This window comes from Elephas maximus, chromosome 3 (assembly GCF_024166365.1).
Source record: "Elephas maximus indicus isolate mEleMax1 chromosome 3, mEleMax1 primary haplotype, whole genome shotgun sequence".
In the NCBI taxonomy this organism is placed as follows: domain Eukaryota; kingdom Metazoa; phylum Chordata; class Mammalia; order Proboscidea; family Elephantidae; genus Elephas; species Elephas maximus.
Window position 1 is genome coordinate 182,956,816 of NC_064821.1, and position 17,072 is coordinate 182,973,887.

Sequence of the window (17,072 nt, forward strand, 5' to 3'; positions counted from 1 at the left end):
TGGATTCTACACAAATGCTTCCAGAAACTTGAAGAAAAAGGAATACTTCTCAACTCATTCCATGAAACCACCATTACTCTAATATAAAAATCGGACAAAGACATTACAAGAAAACTACAGACCAATATTCCTCATGAACATAGATGCAAAACCAAGAAAGTTTTAGCAGATAGAATCCAACAATACACAAAAAAGAGAATTAATCATGACCAACTGGGGCTCATTTGAGGAATGCAAGTTTGGTTTAATATTTGAAAATCAATCAAAGCAAGTCACCACATTAACAGACTAAAAGAAAGCAACAATGACAACATACGATCATCTCAACAGATGCAGGAAAAGCCTGTAACAAAACTAAACATCTATTCTGCATAAAATATCTGAGAAACTACAAATACAAGGGAGCTCAATTTGAAAACAAAGTATCTATGGGGAACCTACAGCTGACACCATAATTTAATGGTAAAAGACTGTTAAAATATAATTTAACATTATATTTGAGGTTCTAGATAGTGCTAAAATAAAAGTCACCCAGATTGGAAAGGAGAAGTTCTCTTCATCTGCAAGAAACAGGGTTGTCTATGTAGAAAATTCTATGGGATCTACAAAAAAGCTACTGGAACTAATGAGTAAGTTGATCAAAACTACAGGACACAAGATAAAAAAATCAATTATATTTCTATATGCTAGGAACAATCAGAAATTGAAATAAAAAATACTATTTACAATAGCATCAGAGATATGAAATAAAGAGACAAATCTGGCAAAATATGTGCAAGACTTGTACACTAAAATTATAAAATTATATAAAATTATAAATACTACAGAGAGGAATTAAAGAAGACCTAAACAAATGGGATGACATATTGTGTTCATAGAGAAGACTCAAAATTGTTGATGTCAATTCTCATTTGATCTATGGATTCAGCACGATCCCATCGAAATCTCAGAAAGCTTTTCTTTTGCAGAAATTAATGAGTCGATTCTAAAATTCCTAATATTAATGCAAATGACCTAGAATATTCAAAACTACTTTGGAAAAAAAAATTTGGAAGAGTTACACTACTCAATTTCAAAGCTTACTGTAAAGCTACAGTAACCAAGACAGTATAGAACTGTCATGAAGATACAAACATTGATCGGTGGAACAGAACAGGGTCCAGAAATAGACCCACACATATATGGTCAACTGATTTTTGGCAATGGTATCAAGATAACTGAACGAGCATAGAAAGTCTTTTTCACAAACTGGTCGCAGACCACTAGATAAACACACAGAAGAATAAAATTTGACCCTTACCTAAAACACACCACACACAAAAATGAATGAAAAATGGATCATACCTAAATACAAAACTTAGAACTATAAAACTTCTGGAAGAAAACACAGGAAAAAATCTTCACAGCTGTAACTTGGGGAATGATTTCTGAGATATGACACCATAAGTATGACCCATGCAAGAAAAAATTTAATGAATCAGACTTCAACAAAATTAAAATCTACTCTGAAAAGGAACTGTTAAAGCAATGAAAAGGGGAACCACCAACTGGGGGCAAATATTTGTAAATCCCGTACCAGAAAAAGGACTTATATCCAGAATGTATAAACAACTTTCAAAAACTCAATTATAATGTTGGCCGGGAGAGAAAGAAAAGGATTACAAAGGGGCTGGAGGAAAATTTCGAGGGTGATGAGTATGTTTACGGGTATGTTCACTCCTATCGTGGTGAGGGTTTCACTGGTGTATTCATATGACAAAACATCAAATCATGCACTTTTTATATGTGCACTTCACTGTATCAGTTATAGATGAAAGTTGCAAAACAAAAACGATATAATACTCTTATTTATTAAATTGTTATATTTTAAACATATTTTATTATTCATTCTTTTTTTGTCTTAGAACAATCGCTCTGTATACTTCCCATTAGTTTTCTGTTTCTGAATATTATTCTGAACTCAAGGCTTTTCAAAAACATTTCAGTTAACTGTAATAGTAATTTTAGTTTACATTTCTTATCAACGATGTTCAAATCACCACAACTTGGAGAGTGGAAGCCACTTTAAACCGTCTTCTTTGTCCTTTCTATACTTCCCTGACATCCTTGAAAACATCCTAGCACTCTAGCAATACTGGAAAATACATTTATTTATTTAAATTTTATTGTGCTTTAGGTGCACGTTTACAGAGCAAATTAGTCTCTCATTCAAAAACTGATACACAAATTGCTTTATGACATTGGTTACTGTCCCTGCAATGTATCAGCACTCTTCCATTTCCCTTTACACCCTGGGCTCCCCGTGTCCATTCGTCCAGTTTTCCTGCCCTTCGTGCCTTCTCATCTTTGATTTTTTGAGCAGGTATTGCCCTTTTGGTCTCATATACTCGACTGAGCTAAAACTAAGTTATTGTTTGTTTTACAGTACTGTCTAATCTTTGGCTGAAAGGTGGGCTTTGGGAGTGGCTTCAGTGCTGAGTTAGCAGGGTGTTCAGGGGCCAACAAGTAAGTCTGGTCTTTTTTGTGAATTTGAATTTTGTTTTACATTTTTCTCCCAGTCTGTGCAGGACCCTCTATTGTGATTCCCATCAGAGCTTTCAGTGGTGGTAGCTGGGCACAATCTAGTTCTTTTGGGCTCAGGCTGGTGGAGGCTGTGGTTCATGCGGTCCATTAGTAGTCTGAACTAATATTTTCTTTGTGCCTTTGGTTTTCTTCATTCTCCAGGTGGAATGGGACTAATAGGTATTATCTTGGACGGCCTCTTGCTAGCTTTTAAGACCCCAGACACTACTGACCAGAGGAGGATGTAGAACATTTTCTTTATGAACTATGTTATGCCAGTTGACCTAGATGTCCCCCAAGACCACGGTCCCCAGCTCTCAGCCTTAGCCCCATATTTTTTACTTTACTCTTTTCTTTTGCGTTGCAAATATTTTTTCCCAGTTCTTTGCCTTCTAATTTTTATAGTTTTAACAACTTGGAAAAGTTTAATTTTTTTTATTGTGCTTTAAGTGAAAGTTTACAAATCAAGTCAGTCTCTCATACAAAAACTTACATACACTTTGCTATGTACTCTTAGCTGCTCTCCCTTTAACGAGACAGCACACTCCTCCTCTCTACGTTGGGAAAATACATTTATTTTTTTAAATCATGAATTCATATTTATTTTTCCAACTTAACACTATTTTGGTATACTGTACTTTTGCAGTATGAAATCATTATTCCTAAGATAAACATTCTATTAGACGACAAATTTACGAAACATTTTTCCTTACGAGTTTTTATTTATTTAAATACTTCCTTATACCTAACTCATTCCCCACAAATTTTGAGGCTAAAGCACCATTTAATGAATATATTAACCTATAGTCTCTCCTAAAATTCAGGCAGCCTTTAGTCAAGATAGAAACAATTACTGATTGCCTACCCATACAGTTCATGGTGAAGAAAATACCTGTGAGTAAGGATGGGGACTGTTCTTTTAAAATGCTTTGGAGATCTGAAGTGTTTTCTTCAGATAAACCAAGATTCAAAGAGATTCCAGAGGTTCCTAACACCCAGTGTGATACATGAGAAAACTGACTCCAGAGAGTGGAATGTTCCATTTCTTAAGTTCGATTGCCTCAATGAACAAGATAACAGGTGCAGGAACCAGAGGGATAAAAAGGACCCATCTAGTTCCAGTGGCATGGTGGTTAAGCGCTACGGCTGCTAGCCAAAGGGTCAGCAGTTCGAATCCACCAGGCACTACTTGGAAACTCTATGGGGCGGTTCTACTCTGTCCTATAGGGTCACTATGAGTAGGAATCGACTCAATGGCACTGGGTTTGGTTTTTTTTTTAATCTAGTTCCAGAGAGAACTGCCTTTATTTTTTAATCAATTTTTTGTGCCTAAATCATACATGTAATTAAAATTCTAGCCTTGTTTTCTTCCTCATTATTAAAGAAAGCGGGTTTGGTTCAAGGCAAATCCTAAAATTCAGAATATGTAGATATGCTCCATTCATGACTAAAATTGCTCTGTGGTGGAAGTAAATCCCTTACAGTGATGTTTGACAGCTGTAAATTCTTCTACACCACAGTATTAAACATCAGGTAAGATATTCTCTGTGAACACAGAATTTCAGCAAAAAAATACTAAGAGACTGCTGATGCTTCCAATTTATTCTATCCCGTTAAACACTTCAATATTTGCCTAGAGAAATATGCTTTGCATGCTGCAATACGAATACTATGAATACTATGAGGGAATGGAAGTTCTAGGCATTCCTGGAAAAAACTATAGTCTACTGGTAAGTACTGCTAATCATATTCCTGGACTGGAATAAAATATGTATATAAATTTATTCATAGTAAATGGCTTGAAGGAAATGCTAGAAATCAAAAACACTGTAACAGAAATAAAGAATGCCTTTGATGGGCTCATCAGTGGACTAGACATGGCCAAGAAAATAATCAATGACCTTGAAGATATATCAATAGCAATTTCCCAAACAGAAAAGTAAAGAGAAAAAAGACTGAAACAAACATACAAAATCCAAAACAGAATATCCAAGAACTCTGGGACAATTACAAAAGGTATGACATATACATAATGGGAATACAAGGAAGTAAAAATGAGAAAGAAAAAAAAAATATCTGAAGTAATAATGGCTGAGAATTTTCCACAATTGCTGACAGACACCAATGCACAGATTCAGGCAGCTCAAAGAAAACCAAGTAGAATAAATATCAAAAAACCTGTATGTGGGCATATTATGTTCAAACTGTAGGAAGTCAAAGACAGCAAGTAAATCTTGAAAAAAGCCAGATGGGCAAAAAATACCTTACCTATAAAAGAAGAGGACAAGAATTATACATTATAATTTTCTTCAGAAACCATGCAGACAAGAGAGTAGAATGAAATATTTAAAGTGTTGAAAGAAAACACCATCAACTTAGAATTCTGATCCCAGTGAAATTATCCTTCAAAAGTGAAGTAAAAATAATTTCTCAGACAAATAAAAAGTGAGGAAGTTTGTTGCCAGTAGACCTGCCTTGCAAGAAATTTTAAAAGAAGTTCTTCCACGAGAAGAAAAACGGTAACGAGACACTCAGGTCTACATAAAGAAAGGAAGTGCATCTAAGACGGAATAAATGAAAGTAAAATAATCTGTTTTTCTTATTCTTAACTGATCTAACAGATAACAGTTTGTTTAAAATAATAATATCAACAATATACTGAATGATTATAGTCTATATGTATGTGAAATATATGACAGCAATGTTCTAAGGGACAGGAAGGAGAAATTCAGGATAGTGTGTTACAAGGTACTTATACTACTCATGAAGTGGTATAGTGTTATTTCGAAGTGGACTTAGATCAGTTGTAAATATCTATAGCAAACTTTAGAACAACTACTAAAAATTTTTTAACAAGAAGTATAGTGAATGTACTTAAAGAAAAAAGAAAATGGGATCATACAAAATGCCCAATTAAACCCAAAGAATCGGGGCGGGGGTGGGGGGAGAAAAAAAAGATCGAGGGCAACAAATAGAAAACAGTTAAAAACATGGTAGATATTAATTCATGTATCTCAATACTCACAGAGACCATCAGAATAGACTGAAAAATAAGATCCAACCAAATGTTGTCTACGAGAAACCCATTTTAAATATACAGACACAGATTAAAAGCACATAGATGGTGAAAGGTATACCATGCTAACACTAATCAAAAGGAAGTTGGAGTAGCCATATTAATTTCAGACAAAGCAGATTTCAGAGCAAGGTAAATTATCTGGAATAATGAAAGGCATTACATAATGATAAAGGGGACAATTCTATACGAAGACATAGTAAATGGCTTTAGTGGGCAAGAAAAAGATTACTCAAATAGAGTTATTAGGTAACTTTTACTTCTGACACTGCACAGTGAATCTAATAATTTATTTTCCAAGTACCTACATGCATAAACTTTTCTATAAAACAATTTGGCATTAATATATTAAGAGTGTTAATAAAGTTTATATTTTCAATCAACTAATTTCAGAGATATCTTTTCTAAGGAAATAATCAGAGATGTAAACATAGATTATTTATAAGAATATACATCACAGTCTCATTTATAATAACTGACATGAATCTAAATACCTAATGATTGGGAATGATTAGATTATGCCACATCTGAAAGAGGAAATATTATAAAGGCATAAGTCATATTATCAAGAGATACTTAATAACATGGCCACCTGTAACATACTCTGCTTTTTCAATTTTGTTTTGAACATTTTATTGTGCTTTAAGTGAAATTAGTTTTCCAATCAATGATTCTTGAAAAAAAAATGTGCTCCATGACATTGGTTACAATCCTTGCAATGCGCCAGTGCTCTCCCCATTTCCTCCTTGGGTTCCCCATTTCTACTAGTCCAGTCTCCCTGCCCCTCTCTGCCTTCTCATCTTTGGTTTTGGGGCACATGTTGCCCTTTGGTCTTGTACAGCTGAATGTTCTAAGGAGCACATTCTTTACGGGTGTTATTATTTTATAGCCTGTCTATTATTTGGCTCCACCACTTGTCTGTCAGTTTGACGCACTGTGGTGGCTTGTGCGTTGATGTGATGCTGGAAGCAATCCTACTGGTATTTCAAATACCACCAGGGTCACCCATGGTAGACAGGTATTGGCTATTTTGAATCAGACAATAATATGGTCTATTATGCCAGGAATAACAAATTGAAGAGGAAGAGCATTGCATGCATCATCAAAAAAACTGTTTCAAGATCTATCTTGAAATATAATACTGCTAGTGATATGATAATATCCATAGGCCTAAAGGAAGAACAGTTAGTACAACTATTATTCAAATTTATGCACCAACCACTAAAACCAAAGATGAAGAAATTGAAGATTTTTATCAACCTCTGCAGTCTGAAATTGATCAAACATGCAATTAAGATGCATTGATAATTATTGGTGATTGGAATGCAAAAGTTGGAAACAAAGACGAAGGATCAGTAGTTGGAAAATATGGCCTTGGTGACAGAAATTATGCTGGGGATTCCATTATAGAATTCTGCAAGACCAACGACTCCTTCATTGCAAATACCTTTTTTCAACAACATAAATGGCAACTATACATATGGACCTCACCTGATAGAATACATAGGAATCAAATTGACTATGTCTGTGGAGACCATGGAGAAGTTTAATATCATCAAGTCAGAACAAGGCCGGGGGATGACTGTAGAATAGATCATCAACTATTCATATGCGAGTTCAAGTTGAAGCTGAAGAAAATTATAACAAGTCAGGATAGCCAAAGTAGGACTTTGGATATATCCCACCTAAATTTATTCTTATCTCGAGAATAGATTTGATGCACTGAACACTAATGACTGGACCCCAGATGAGCTGTGGGATGACATCAAGGACATCGTATATGAAGAAAGCAAAAGGTCATTAAAAAGAAAGGAAAGACCAAAGTGGATGTCAGAAGAGACTCTGAAACTTGCTCTGGAACAAAGAGTTGCTAAAGCAAATAGAAAAAAAAAAAAGATCAGTAAAAGAGCTGGACAGAGGATTTCAAAGGGCAGGTCAAGAAGATAAAGAATTACGATGAAATGTGCAAAGACCTGGTGTTAAAAAACCAAAGGGGAAGAATACACTCAGCATTTCTCAAGCTGAAAGAACTGAAGAAAAAATTCAAGCCTCGAGTTGCAGTACTTAGGGATTCTATGGATAAAATACTCAATGGCATAAGAAGCATCAAAAGAAGATGGAAGGAATACAAGAGTCACTGTACCAAAAAAAACTGGTCAATGTTCAACCATTTCAGGAGGTAGCATATGATCAAGAACCAATGGTATGGAAGGAAGAAGTCCAAGCCGCACTGAAGGTATTATAACAAACAAGGCTCCAGGAATTAATGGAATACCAATTGAGATGTTTCAACAAACGGCTGCAATGCTGGAAGTGTTCATTTGTCTATGGCAAGAAATTTGGAAGACAGCTACCTGGCCAACCAACTGGAAGAGATCTGTATTTGTGCAGATTCCAAAGAAAGGTGATCCAATCAAACGTGGAAATCATCAAACAATATTAATATTACATGCAAGTAAAATGGTGCTGAAGATAATGCAAAAATGGTTGCAGCAATACATCGACCAGGAATTGCCAGAAATTCAACTCAGATTCAGAAGAGAATGTAGAACGAGGGCTATCACTGATGTCCGATGGATCTTGGCTTAAGGCAGAGAATACCAGAAGGGTGTTTACTTGTGTTTTATTGACCACGCAAAGTCATTCAACTGTGTGGATCATAACAAATTATGGGTAACACTTTGAAGAACGGGAATTCCAGAACACTTAATTGTGCTCATGAGGAACATGTCCATAGACTAAAAGGCAGTGGTTCGAAAAGAACAAGAAGATACTGGGCGGTTAAAAATCAGAAAAAGTGTGTGTCAGGGTTGTATCCTTTCACCATACTTAAACTGTATCCTGAGAAAATAATCTGAGAAGTTGGACTATATGAAGAAGAACATGGCATCAGGATTGGAGGAAGATTAACAACGTGTGTTATGTAGATGACGCTTGCTGAAAGTGAAGAGGCCTTGAAGCACTTACTAATGAAGATCAAAGACCACAGCCTTCAGTATGGATTGCACCTCAACACAAAGAAAACAAAAATCCTCACAACTGGACCAATAAGCAATATCATGATAAATGGAGAAATGACTGAAGTTGTCAAGGATTTTATTTTACTTGGATCCACGATCAACACCCATGGAAGCAGCAGTCAAGAAATCAAAGGATGCACTGCATTGGGCAAATCTGCTTCAAAAGACCTCTTTAAAGTGTTAAAAAGCAAAGATGTCACTTTGAGGACTAAGATGTGCCTGAGCCAAGCCATGGTATTTTCAATCACTTCATATGCATGTGAAAGTCAGACAAGGAAAAAAGAAGACTGAAGAATTGATGCCTTTGAATTATGGTGTTGGTAAAGAATAGAAACTATACCATGGACTTCTAGAAGAAGGAACAAATCAATTTTGGAAGAAGTACAGCCAGAATTGTCTTTAGAAGCAAGGATGGTGAGACTCCATCTCATGTACTTTGGACATGCTATCAGGAGGGACCAGTCCCTGGAGAAAGACATCATGGTCGGTAAAGTGGAGGTCAGCGAAAAAGAGGAAGACCCTCAACAAGATGGACTGACACAGTGGCTGCAACAATGGGGTCAGCAACAATTGTGAGGACAGCAACAATTCTGAGGACGGCATTTCATTCTGTTGTACGTAAGGTCGCTAAGAGTTGGAGCTGACTTGTCAGCACCTAACAACATTACTTGGCTGAAAGGTGGCCTCCAGGGGTGTCTTCAGTTTCAAGTCAGAGGTTATCTTAGGGCAATATCTCAAGTTTTTTCGCTTTTTTGAACTGCTTTGTAGTTTTTTATGCATCTATTTAAAAATAAAAAATTATAGATCCTCTGAAACACTTTCTGGAAAAAGGCATGGCTGAAAAGAAAGGTAGCAGCAAGCAGAAGGTAAAATACACACACCATAAAACTGTAAGTAGGAAAAAAAGAGGTTTCAAAATACTTTAAATACTGTAATTCCAATTTTGTATTAAAACAAAAAGCACATAAAAAGGGTTTTCATACATTTCTAATATTGGGGAAACATCATCTTTACATTAGAGATACCAGTACAAAGGTATACATTGAAAAATAACCGCCCCAAAGAAAGTACATGGTGACTATGAGAATCATATCTACATCTTTACAAAAATCATTCCAATTATTGTCAAGAGAAATGGCGTCATTTTCAACAAGTATAAATATCAGAGATTAACTGCCTGAGGATATCTAAATAACCTTTCCCCATTTAAGTTTATATAAACACAGTTTTTGTAATTACACAAGGATCCAGAGAAATTGCAGTACAAAGATGAAAACGCTTCTAAAATTTTTAAAACAGTATCTGGATCAGCGGTCTCCCTTCAGGGGGAAAAAAAAGTCAAGCATTTCCAAAATATGTAAGGATTTCTGTTCAAATGTGGCTAGTCAATTTAAATCCTCCTTGATATCCATCAACTCTAACAAACTAATCAGAAGATGTTTCATATTTATACATTAAATGATGATTAGAAAACCAACTAAATCTTTTATTCGGCAGATTTTAAATAGAAAATTTTGTCACTAACTTTTTAAAGTGGGTTGATATGAACTTATATGGGTAAAAATATATCATGATGGAAACACTTCTAAAAACCCATATTCAAAATGTTATCACAACTCAAGGATTGGCAAACTATACCCAGCGTGGTGTTTTTATAAATAAAACTTTATTGGAACTCAGGCATGCCCATTAATTTATGTACTGTCTGTAGCTGCTTTCATGCTACAATGGCAACGTTAAGTAGCTGTATGGCCTGCAAAGCTGAAAATATTTGTCATTTGACCCTTTACAAAAAAAAAAAGAAATATGCTGACCTTTGCTCTACAGCATCGATTACTTTCAAAAAGCAGTTAACTTCTCACTTGTATTTACCTCAGAGAGTCAAATTAAGTGTGTTTATTTTGGGGGGGGAAATATTTTCTAAGCCACTTGCCTTTCTGAAAAGAACAGTAAATTTCAAACATTTTATAATTCATCTTTAAGTTTGACAACTTCTGTGAGGAGAAAGAGATGTTCACGGCTACTGGACTTCTTGTTACAAAGTATCGTTAAGTATTCTACTATTTAAGATAATATGACCTGTGTATCTGGAGCCCTGGTGGTACAGTGGTTAAGAGTTGGCTGCTAATCAAAAGGTCTGCAGTCTGAATCTACCAGTTGCTCCCTGAAAACCCTGTGGCGCAGTTCTACTCTGTCCAATAGCGTTGCAACCTGGTTTAGGTAAAACAGCAAGTCATGGCAATTTAGGGAAAACTAGCAAGTGAAGGTGTAATTCTTGACCCCTCCTGGACTTACACCACCACTACTCCTCCAGAGTACATCTTTTTGTTGTTGCTGTTCAGAGCTCATCTAACATAGAAACCGAGGGCATCAGTGTCAATGCAGGTAACAGCAAAATTTAATTACCTTTTTATAAGTAAAATTTATATATAGATACCCACTGCTGTGGAGTCAATTCTGACTCATAGCAACCCTACAGGACAGAGTAGAACTGCCCCACAGGGTTTCCAAGGAGCAGCTGGTGGATTCAAACTGTCTACGGGTTTAATAAATCAGAGACTACATCAGCCTGAGACCAGAAGAACTAGGTGGCGCTCGGCTACAACTGATGACCACCCTGACAGGGACTACAACAGAGAATCCCTGATAGCCCAGGACAGCAGTGGGATGCAGACCTCAAATTCCTGAAAAAAGACAGACTTAATGGTCAGATTGAGACTAGAAGGACCCAGGAGATCATGGTCCCCAGACCTTCTGTTAGCCCAAGACTGGAACCATTCCCAAAGCCAACTCTTCAGACAGGGATTAGGCTGGACTATAAAATAGAAAATGATACTGGTGAGGAGTGAGCTTCTTGGCTCAAGTAGACACATTAGACTATGTGGGCAACTCCCGTCTGGAGTGCGGGTGAGAAGGCAGAGGTGGACAGAGGCTGGCTGAATGGACATGGGGCATACAGGGTGGAGAGGACGAGTGTACTGTCTCATTAGGGGGAGAGAAGCTAGGAGTACACAGCAAGGTGTATGTAAGTTTTTGTATGAGAGACTGACTTGATTTGTAAACTTTCACTTAAAGCACAAAAAAAAGTCTATGGGTTTGGTTAGAATATACAACTATTTTATTTTTATATATGTAAATTATAAAAATTTAGAGAGATACCGGAGTCCGTAGGTGGCAGAAACGGTTAAGTGATTGATGACTAGCCAAAAGGCTGGCACTCTGAACTCACCCAGCAGTGCCTTGGAAGAAAGATGTGGCAATCTGCTCCAAACCTTACAGGGAAGTCCTACTCTGCCCACATGAGGTCACCATGAGTCAGAATTGACTTGACAGCAACTAACAACACAGACATTAGTCTTGAAAATGAGGAGGAATCCTTTCTTAAAGAGAAAAGGAAAGAAGAATGAAGAATGGCTTGGTAACCAATTAAATATGAAAGAACTAAAAATTATCCAGAATTTTTCTTCAAATCTAAAGGGTTACCAAATCCTATGAATTATGAAATGTCCCATACTCTGTCCCCTCCTTTTTACTCTGATGTAGTTAAATCCTTATCTTTTATCTGATTTGTTTTTTTAAAAAGCCTTTTCTGTCTCTAAGATCCCTTCTCTTCGATTAACCTCTCACATTACAAACTACCTTTTAATAATGATATGATTACATCATTACTGCACAAAAAAGTTTGACACATTCCCATTTTTACCATTTGGATGAATTTACTGATTTCAACTACTGTTACAGAATCAATCATATCACATTTCTTTCAAAAACCCTTCAAAGGTCCCTCTTCAAATAGCTTAGTTGAATTTACAATTTTTGCTATTTTTAATTGGGGTTTAATAATCAACCAAAAAGCAAAAAACCAAACCCAGTGCCGTCGAGTCGATTCTGACTCATAGCGACCCTATAGAACAGAGTAGAACTGCCCCACAGAGTTTCCAAGGAGCGCCTGGATTCCAACTGCCAACCCTTTGGTTAGCAGCTGTAGCACTGAACCACTATGCCACCGGGGTTTCCAATAATCAGCCAGCAGTACTTATTAACTGCTGTACACTGCACTAGGTTTGTAAGACTGTTCCTAATGTCAAAGACCTTAAATTCTCGTTGGACACTATAAGAGTAATAAGCCTTTAGACACCACTACATTGTTCATCCTATAACTGTTCTCGGCTCATTGTGTAATTCAAAATCAAAGAAACAACAATTATGGAAAGGCTTCATGAAGGAGATGGAATTTTAACGGAAACCTGAAAGGAAGGTAACACACAGAATGATAGTAAAAGGGATTTAATAGGTATATGGAGCATATAGGAATCTGGCAGGGAGTAATACGGTGTCAGGATGGGCATAAGAAAAGCCACTGTGGAGGGAATGAGCAGGAAATGAATGGGGGACTATATGGATGCAGGACACTAATGATGGGGAACAGTGAGATATGATCTTGCCTAGAGAAGGCGGAGTCATTACAGAATGTCTTGGAAATCAGACAGACGTATTTAGATCTTACTGTATAGACAGCAATTAATAAAAGCAGAAAGGGTTGCACAAGAAAATTATTCTAGCGTCAAGTAAGGAAGATGTTATAGAAGAGACAGACAGGCAAGTAGAGATATTTGTAAAGAAATACAGGGCTTAAGGAGAGAATGAAGTTAAAGAGAAGAAATCATCGAAGAAAAATACAAGGTTTCTAGCCTTGGTATCTAGGAAAATGGACACATCACTAAAATAAACAAGGAAGCCTGGGTATAAATGAGGGTTAGGAATATGAAAGAGATGAGAGGAAGCACTGAGTTTGGTTTTGGATATGTCAGACTTAAGCATATCCAAGTGTAGATATGAGTCAGAATCGACTGGACGGCAATGGGTTTGGTTTGGTTTTGTTAAGTGTAGATACCTTACAGGATATCTTAATGCACAATACTGAGATGAAGCCCAGAATCCAGGCTGGATTAGACATACAGAGTGATCTATTTAGGGCTTTACCACTATAAGCCCCCAAAATCAAATCCATTGCTGTCGAATTGATTCTGACTCACCATGACCCTATAAGACAGAGTAGAACTGCCCCATAGGCTCTCCAAGGCTGCAATCTTTATGGAAGCAGGCTGCTGCGTCTTTCTCCCACGGGTAGCTGGTGGGTTCAAATTGTTAACCTTTTGGTTAGCAGCTGAGTGTTTAACCACTGCGCCACCAGGGCTTCTTTTATCACTGTAAAGCCATACATTTTAAATTACAAATTTTGATCCTCAACAATAAGGAAGGTAGAACAGAAATATTACCCTTGTTTAACAAATAAGGAAATTAATGCTCAGAATTAATGTGACTTTCCCAAAGTCAAACAGTTTGTTAGCAGCAGAGCCAGAATTGGAATCCATGTCTTCAGAATTCTGGTTCCCTACTCTTGCCATTATCCTCGTAGGCTTCCAAGAAGAAAGCACTGTTCCAGACCCTTCTTTCAAAAGGAGTCATTAGCACAGAGGCAACAGCTGAGGCCAGGAGGCTGAATAATTATTGCAGGGCAAGAGATCAGAAAACTTAAGGATTCCTAGGGGACACCCACAATTAATTAAAATGTGGAAGAAAAAGAGCCCAGCAAGGGACACCAAGTTGACACGAGTGTTCAAAACTCAGAAAGTGCAGAGTCAGGGAAGCCAAAAATGGAGTAAGTACTTAGTGATCTTAAATGCCAAATAAAGTTGGAAGAAGATGGGGATTTGTCATGGAGCTAACACATTTGATGGCTGACATTTTTTTTTTTCCAAAATTTAACTCCTGAAATATTGAGAAAAAAAAAACTCCTTAAAAATATTTAGCACTCTCAACGCTCATTTGGTACACTAATACAAAGAATTGGATTTTTTATTTTTCATACATTAATTATTTTGCAAGTTATATTAACATAACTGAAGCATTTTTAAATGCTGAATACCTTTATATAGTCTAAGTAAAAGCAGTTAATTATTCCTATAGACATGTAATTTGATTTTTTAAATCACAGCTCAAATATATTTCAACATAACTGATCACTTATTTCACTTAATTCACCAAAAAATAATATTTTCAGTTTCTATCTTCTTCATATTCAAGAGTTTTGAGTAAGCATAAAAAAGTTTACTATACTTTTTTCTGTGATCAATTTTACTAATTCAAAGGTTCAGTACAATAAAAGTACAAGCAACGTAAAATGGCAAAACTATACCCAAAACAAAATGAAGTAATTTATCAAGTTTAATAATAATAAATGCTATTAGAAATGGTATGGTGAATTTCCTGATCATATATGTAACTTGTTTTAAGCAGGAAACTTAGCATGCAAGGAAAACTATTATTTTATCCTTGTCCTAAAATGACAGATATGAAATACTTTCAGCTAAAATCAATTTTCTTGAGTAATGTGTTTAGAAAACTACAAGTCTTCGCACTAACCAAGTTTTAGAAAAGTCCTTAAAAATTATAGTACATATACCTTAAAGTTTTTTTTTAATTTAATATAACAATCAATGAATTAAAAATGTAAAGGACACAGACAAGCTAATGAGCAACTTGCTACTGACCTTGTTCAAGTCTGAAGAGGGTCTTTTCCAGCTTTTCCATTTCATTTAGAAATAAAATTCGAATCTGTCTACTGTGTTCCATTTTGGCTGTTTGAGGAGCTGAAACCTTTCAGAAGAATTAAAAGAACTCCGAAATCAAATGAGTTATCCCTGTGAAACAAAAAAGAATTAAGATAAAGAAAATAACTGTTACCTTAAACTCTCCAGAGCTGACAACTACACTTACATGTTCTAGATTATTTTAGAAGAGCAATGAAAAAGAATGAATCTTAATAAATACAAAATTGATAATCGGTTTCCTCCCTTCCAGCACAATGAGTAAGACCGAAGCAAAAACACTGAATTATAGATTCTGACAATAAAAAAAACACTAAAGCATTCTCTGAAGAGCAATACGTTTAGGTAAAGCTTGGAGTTGGTGGGAAAAATTCCCAACCCCAAGCCAAAGGGCTCTGAAGAGTCCAAATGGCACGCTTGCTTACAAGAGATTAGTCGGCCCAAAGATAACAGGTGGGAGATCTCCCCATTCCCAAATTCGGGTTGGAAGCCACCAATGAGGAGATGAGAACATAGGGAAACAGTTGTTGCCCCTGGAATAGCTGCCGCAGACATACGATGTACAGAGAGAGCTATAGATAGAAAGAACGCATTTCCCCGAGAGGCCAGCGGCATTCCTAGCACTTACACCGAGCAAGTTATACGTGCGGCTTCTGGGACACTGCTGTGCCCGCGACACTAGTGCTAGAGGCAAGGGAGGGAAGGGGAAGGAAAGCAAAAGGGCAAACGCTGGCTGTCCAGCGGTGGACAGCAGCCTCAGCCCAGGAGGAGCTGACGCCGTGAAGGGCAAAGGGAGGGGCCGTGAGGGCCGGGCCGAGGAGGCGTGGAGAACTCGCAAGGCGCGTGCGCGAGCGGCGGGGCGCTTCTCCGCGGCTCCGTCTCGCGCGAGTCTCACAGGAGACCCCGGACCCCACGGGGCCGGGCGCGCACACGCAAGGGGTGGGTACTGACACGGCCCCTCGCCCACTTCCGGGAGGCCTCGGACTTGCTCGCGCCCATCGCCAGTCTCGCGAGAGTGAGGTGGACGCTAAGCTTCTGGCTGCTGGGCTAGGGTCTGGGCAACCTCTGAGGGGCTAGGCGGCTGTTGGCTGTCCTCCGCCTGCCACAAGGAAGCCCTGGCGGCCGAGGCGCGCGCCTCCTTTACCGGCCTGCGTAGTCCTGGTAGAACGTTAAAACTGTGTGGTGAAAGGGCTTCGAGCTAGGTTGAGCTGTACTGAGCAGGGTGCTTTTGTGGACAGGACCGAGGCTGTGAGCTGGGCAACCCGGTTTCGGTTCCTTTCCTGAAAAAAAAAGAAAAACTCAGTGCCGTCCTACCACCATGTATTTTTGTGTGTGTGTTTGTTTTGTTTTTTGAGTTGCCCAAATCAAGTTCTTGGAGCTTTAATTGCCTCCTTTCTAAAATAAGGGGCCTGGCCACACTCTTTGACGTGCCTTTCATCACGTGCTCATTGTCTCTAATTCTCACGCAAACACACCACGTCTTCCTGAATGCAGACACTGTAGGACTAGGTAGGTGGAGTGTGAACAGTCTACAAACAGTTGAGAGTGCAGATACCAGTAGTATGTACGTCGTCAGGTTGTACCTTACATACACTGCATAGACATGAAGATCACCGGAGGTCTCAGGATTTATATTGGCTGTAGCTGCTCATGTATTAGGCCAGAAATCCAGGAGTCGGTGCAGATGCCAAAGCTGAGTTTATACCTGAGGGAAAAGGAAAACTCATCTTCCAGGGCTTTTTCGAGGGCGCCTAATTGTCATGAAGTTTGGGCAAAGGGTTTGGATTAAGCTGGTGGAGCGTG

The 17,072-nt window shown here is 37.7% G+C and overlaps 1 protein-coding gene across 1 annotated transcript in view; it reads right to left on the bottom strand.

Moving 5' to 3' along the window:
- Positions 1-16,206, bottom strand: part of AGL (amylo-alpha-1, 6-glucosidase, 4-alpha-glucanotransferase) — an 89,146-nt gene extending 72,940 nt beyond the window's left edge. The window contains exons 1-2 of the mRNA XM_049880276.1: positions 15,898-16,206; positions 15,213-15,362 (exon numbers count right to left, since the gene is read on the bottom strand). Of these exons, the coding sequence (XP_049736233.1) occupies positions 15,213-15,294 (82 nt within the window). The 5' untranslated portion in view covers positions 15,295-15,362; positions 15,898-16,206. The remainder of the gene's footprint in view (positions 1-15,212; positions 15,363-15,897) is intronic.
- Between the last annotated feature and the right edge of the window lie 866 nt (positions 16,207-17,072).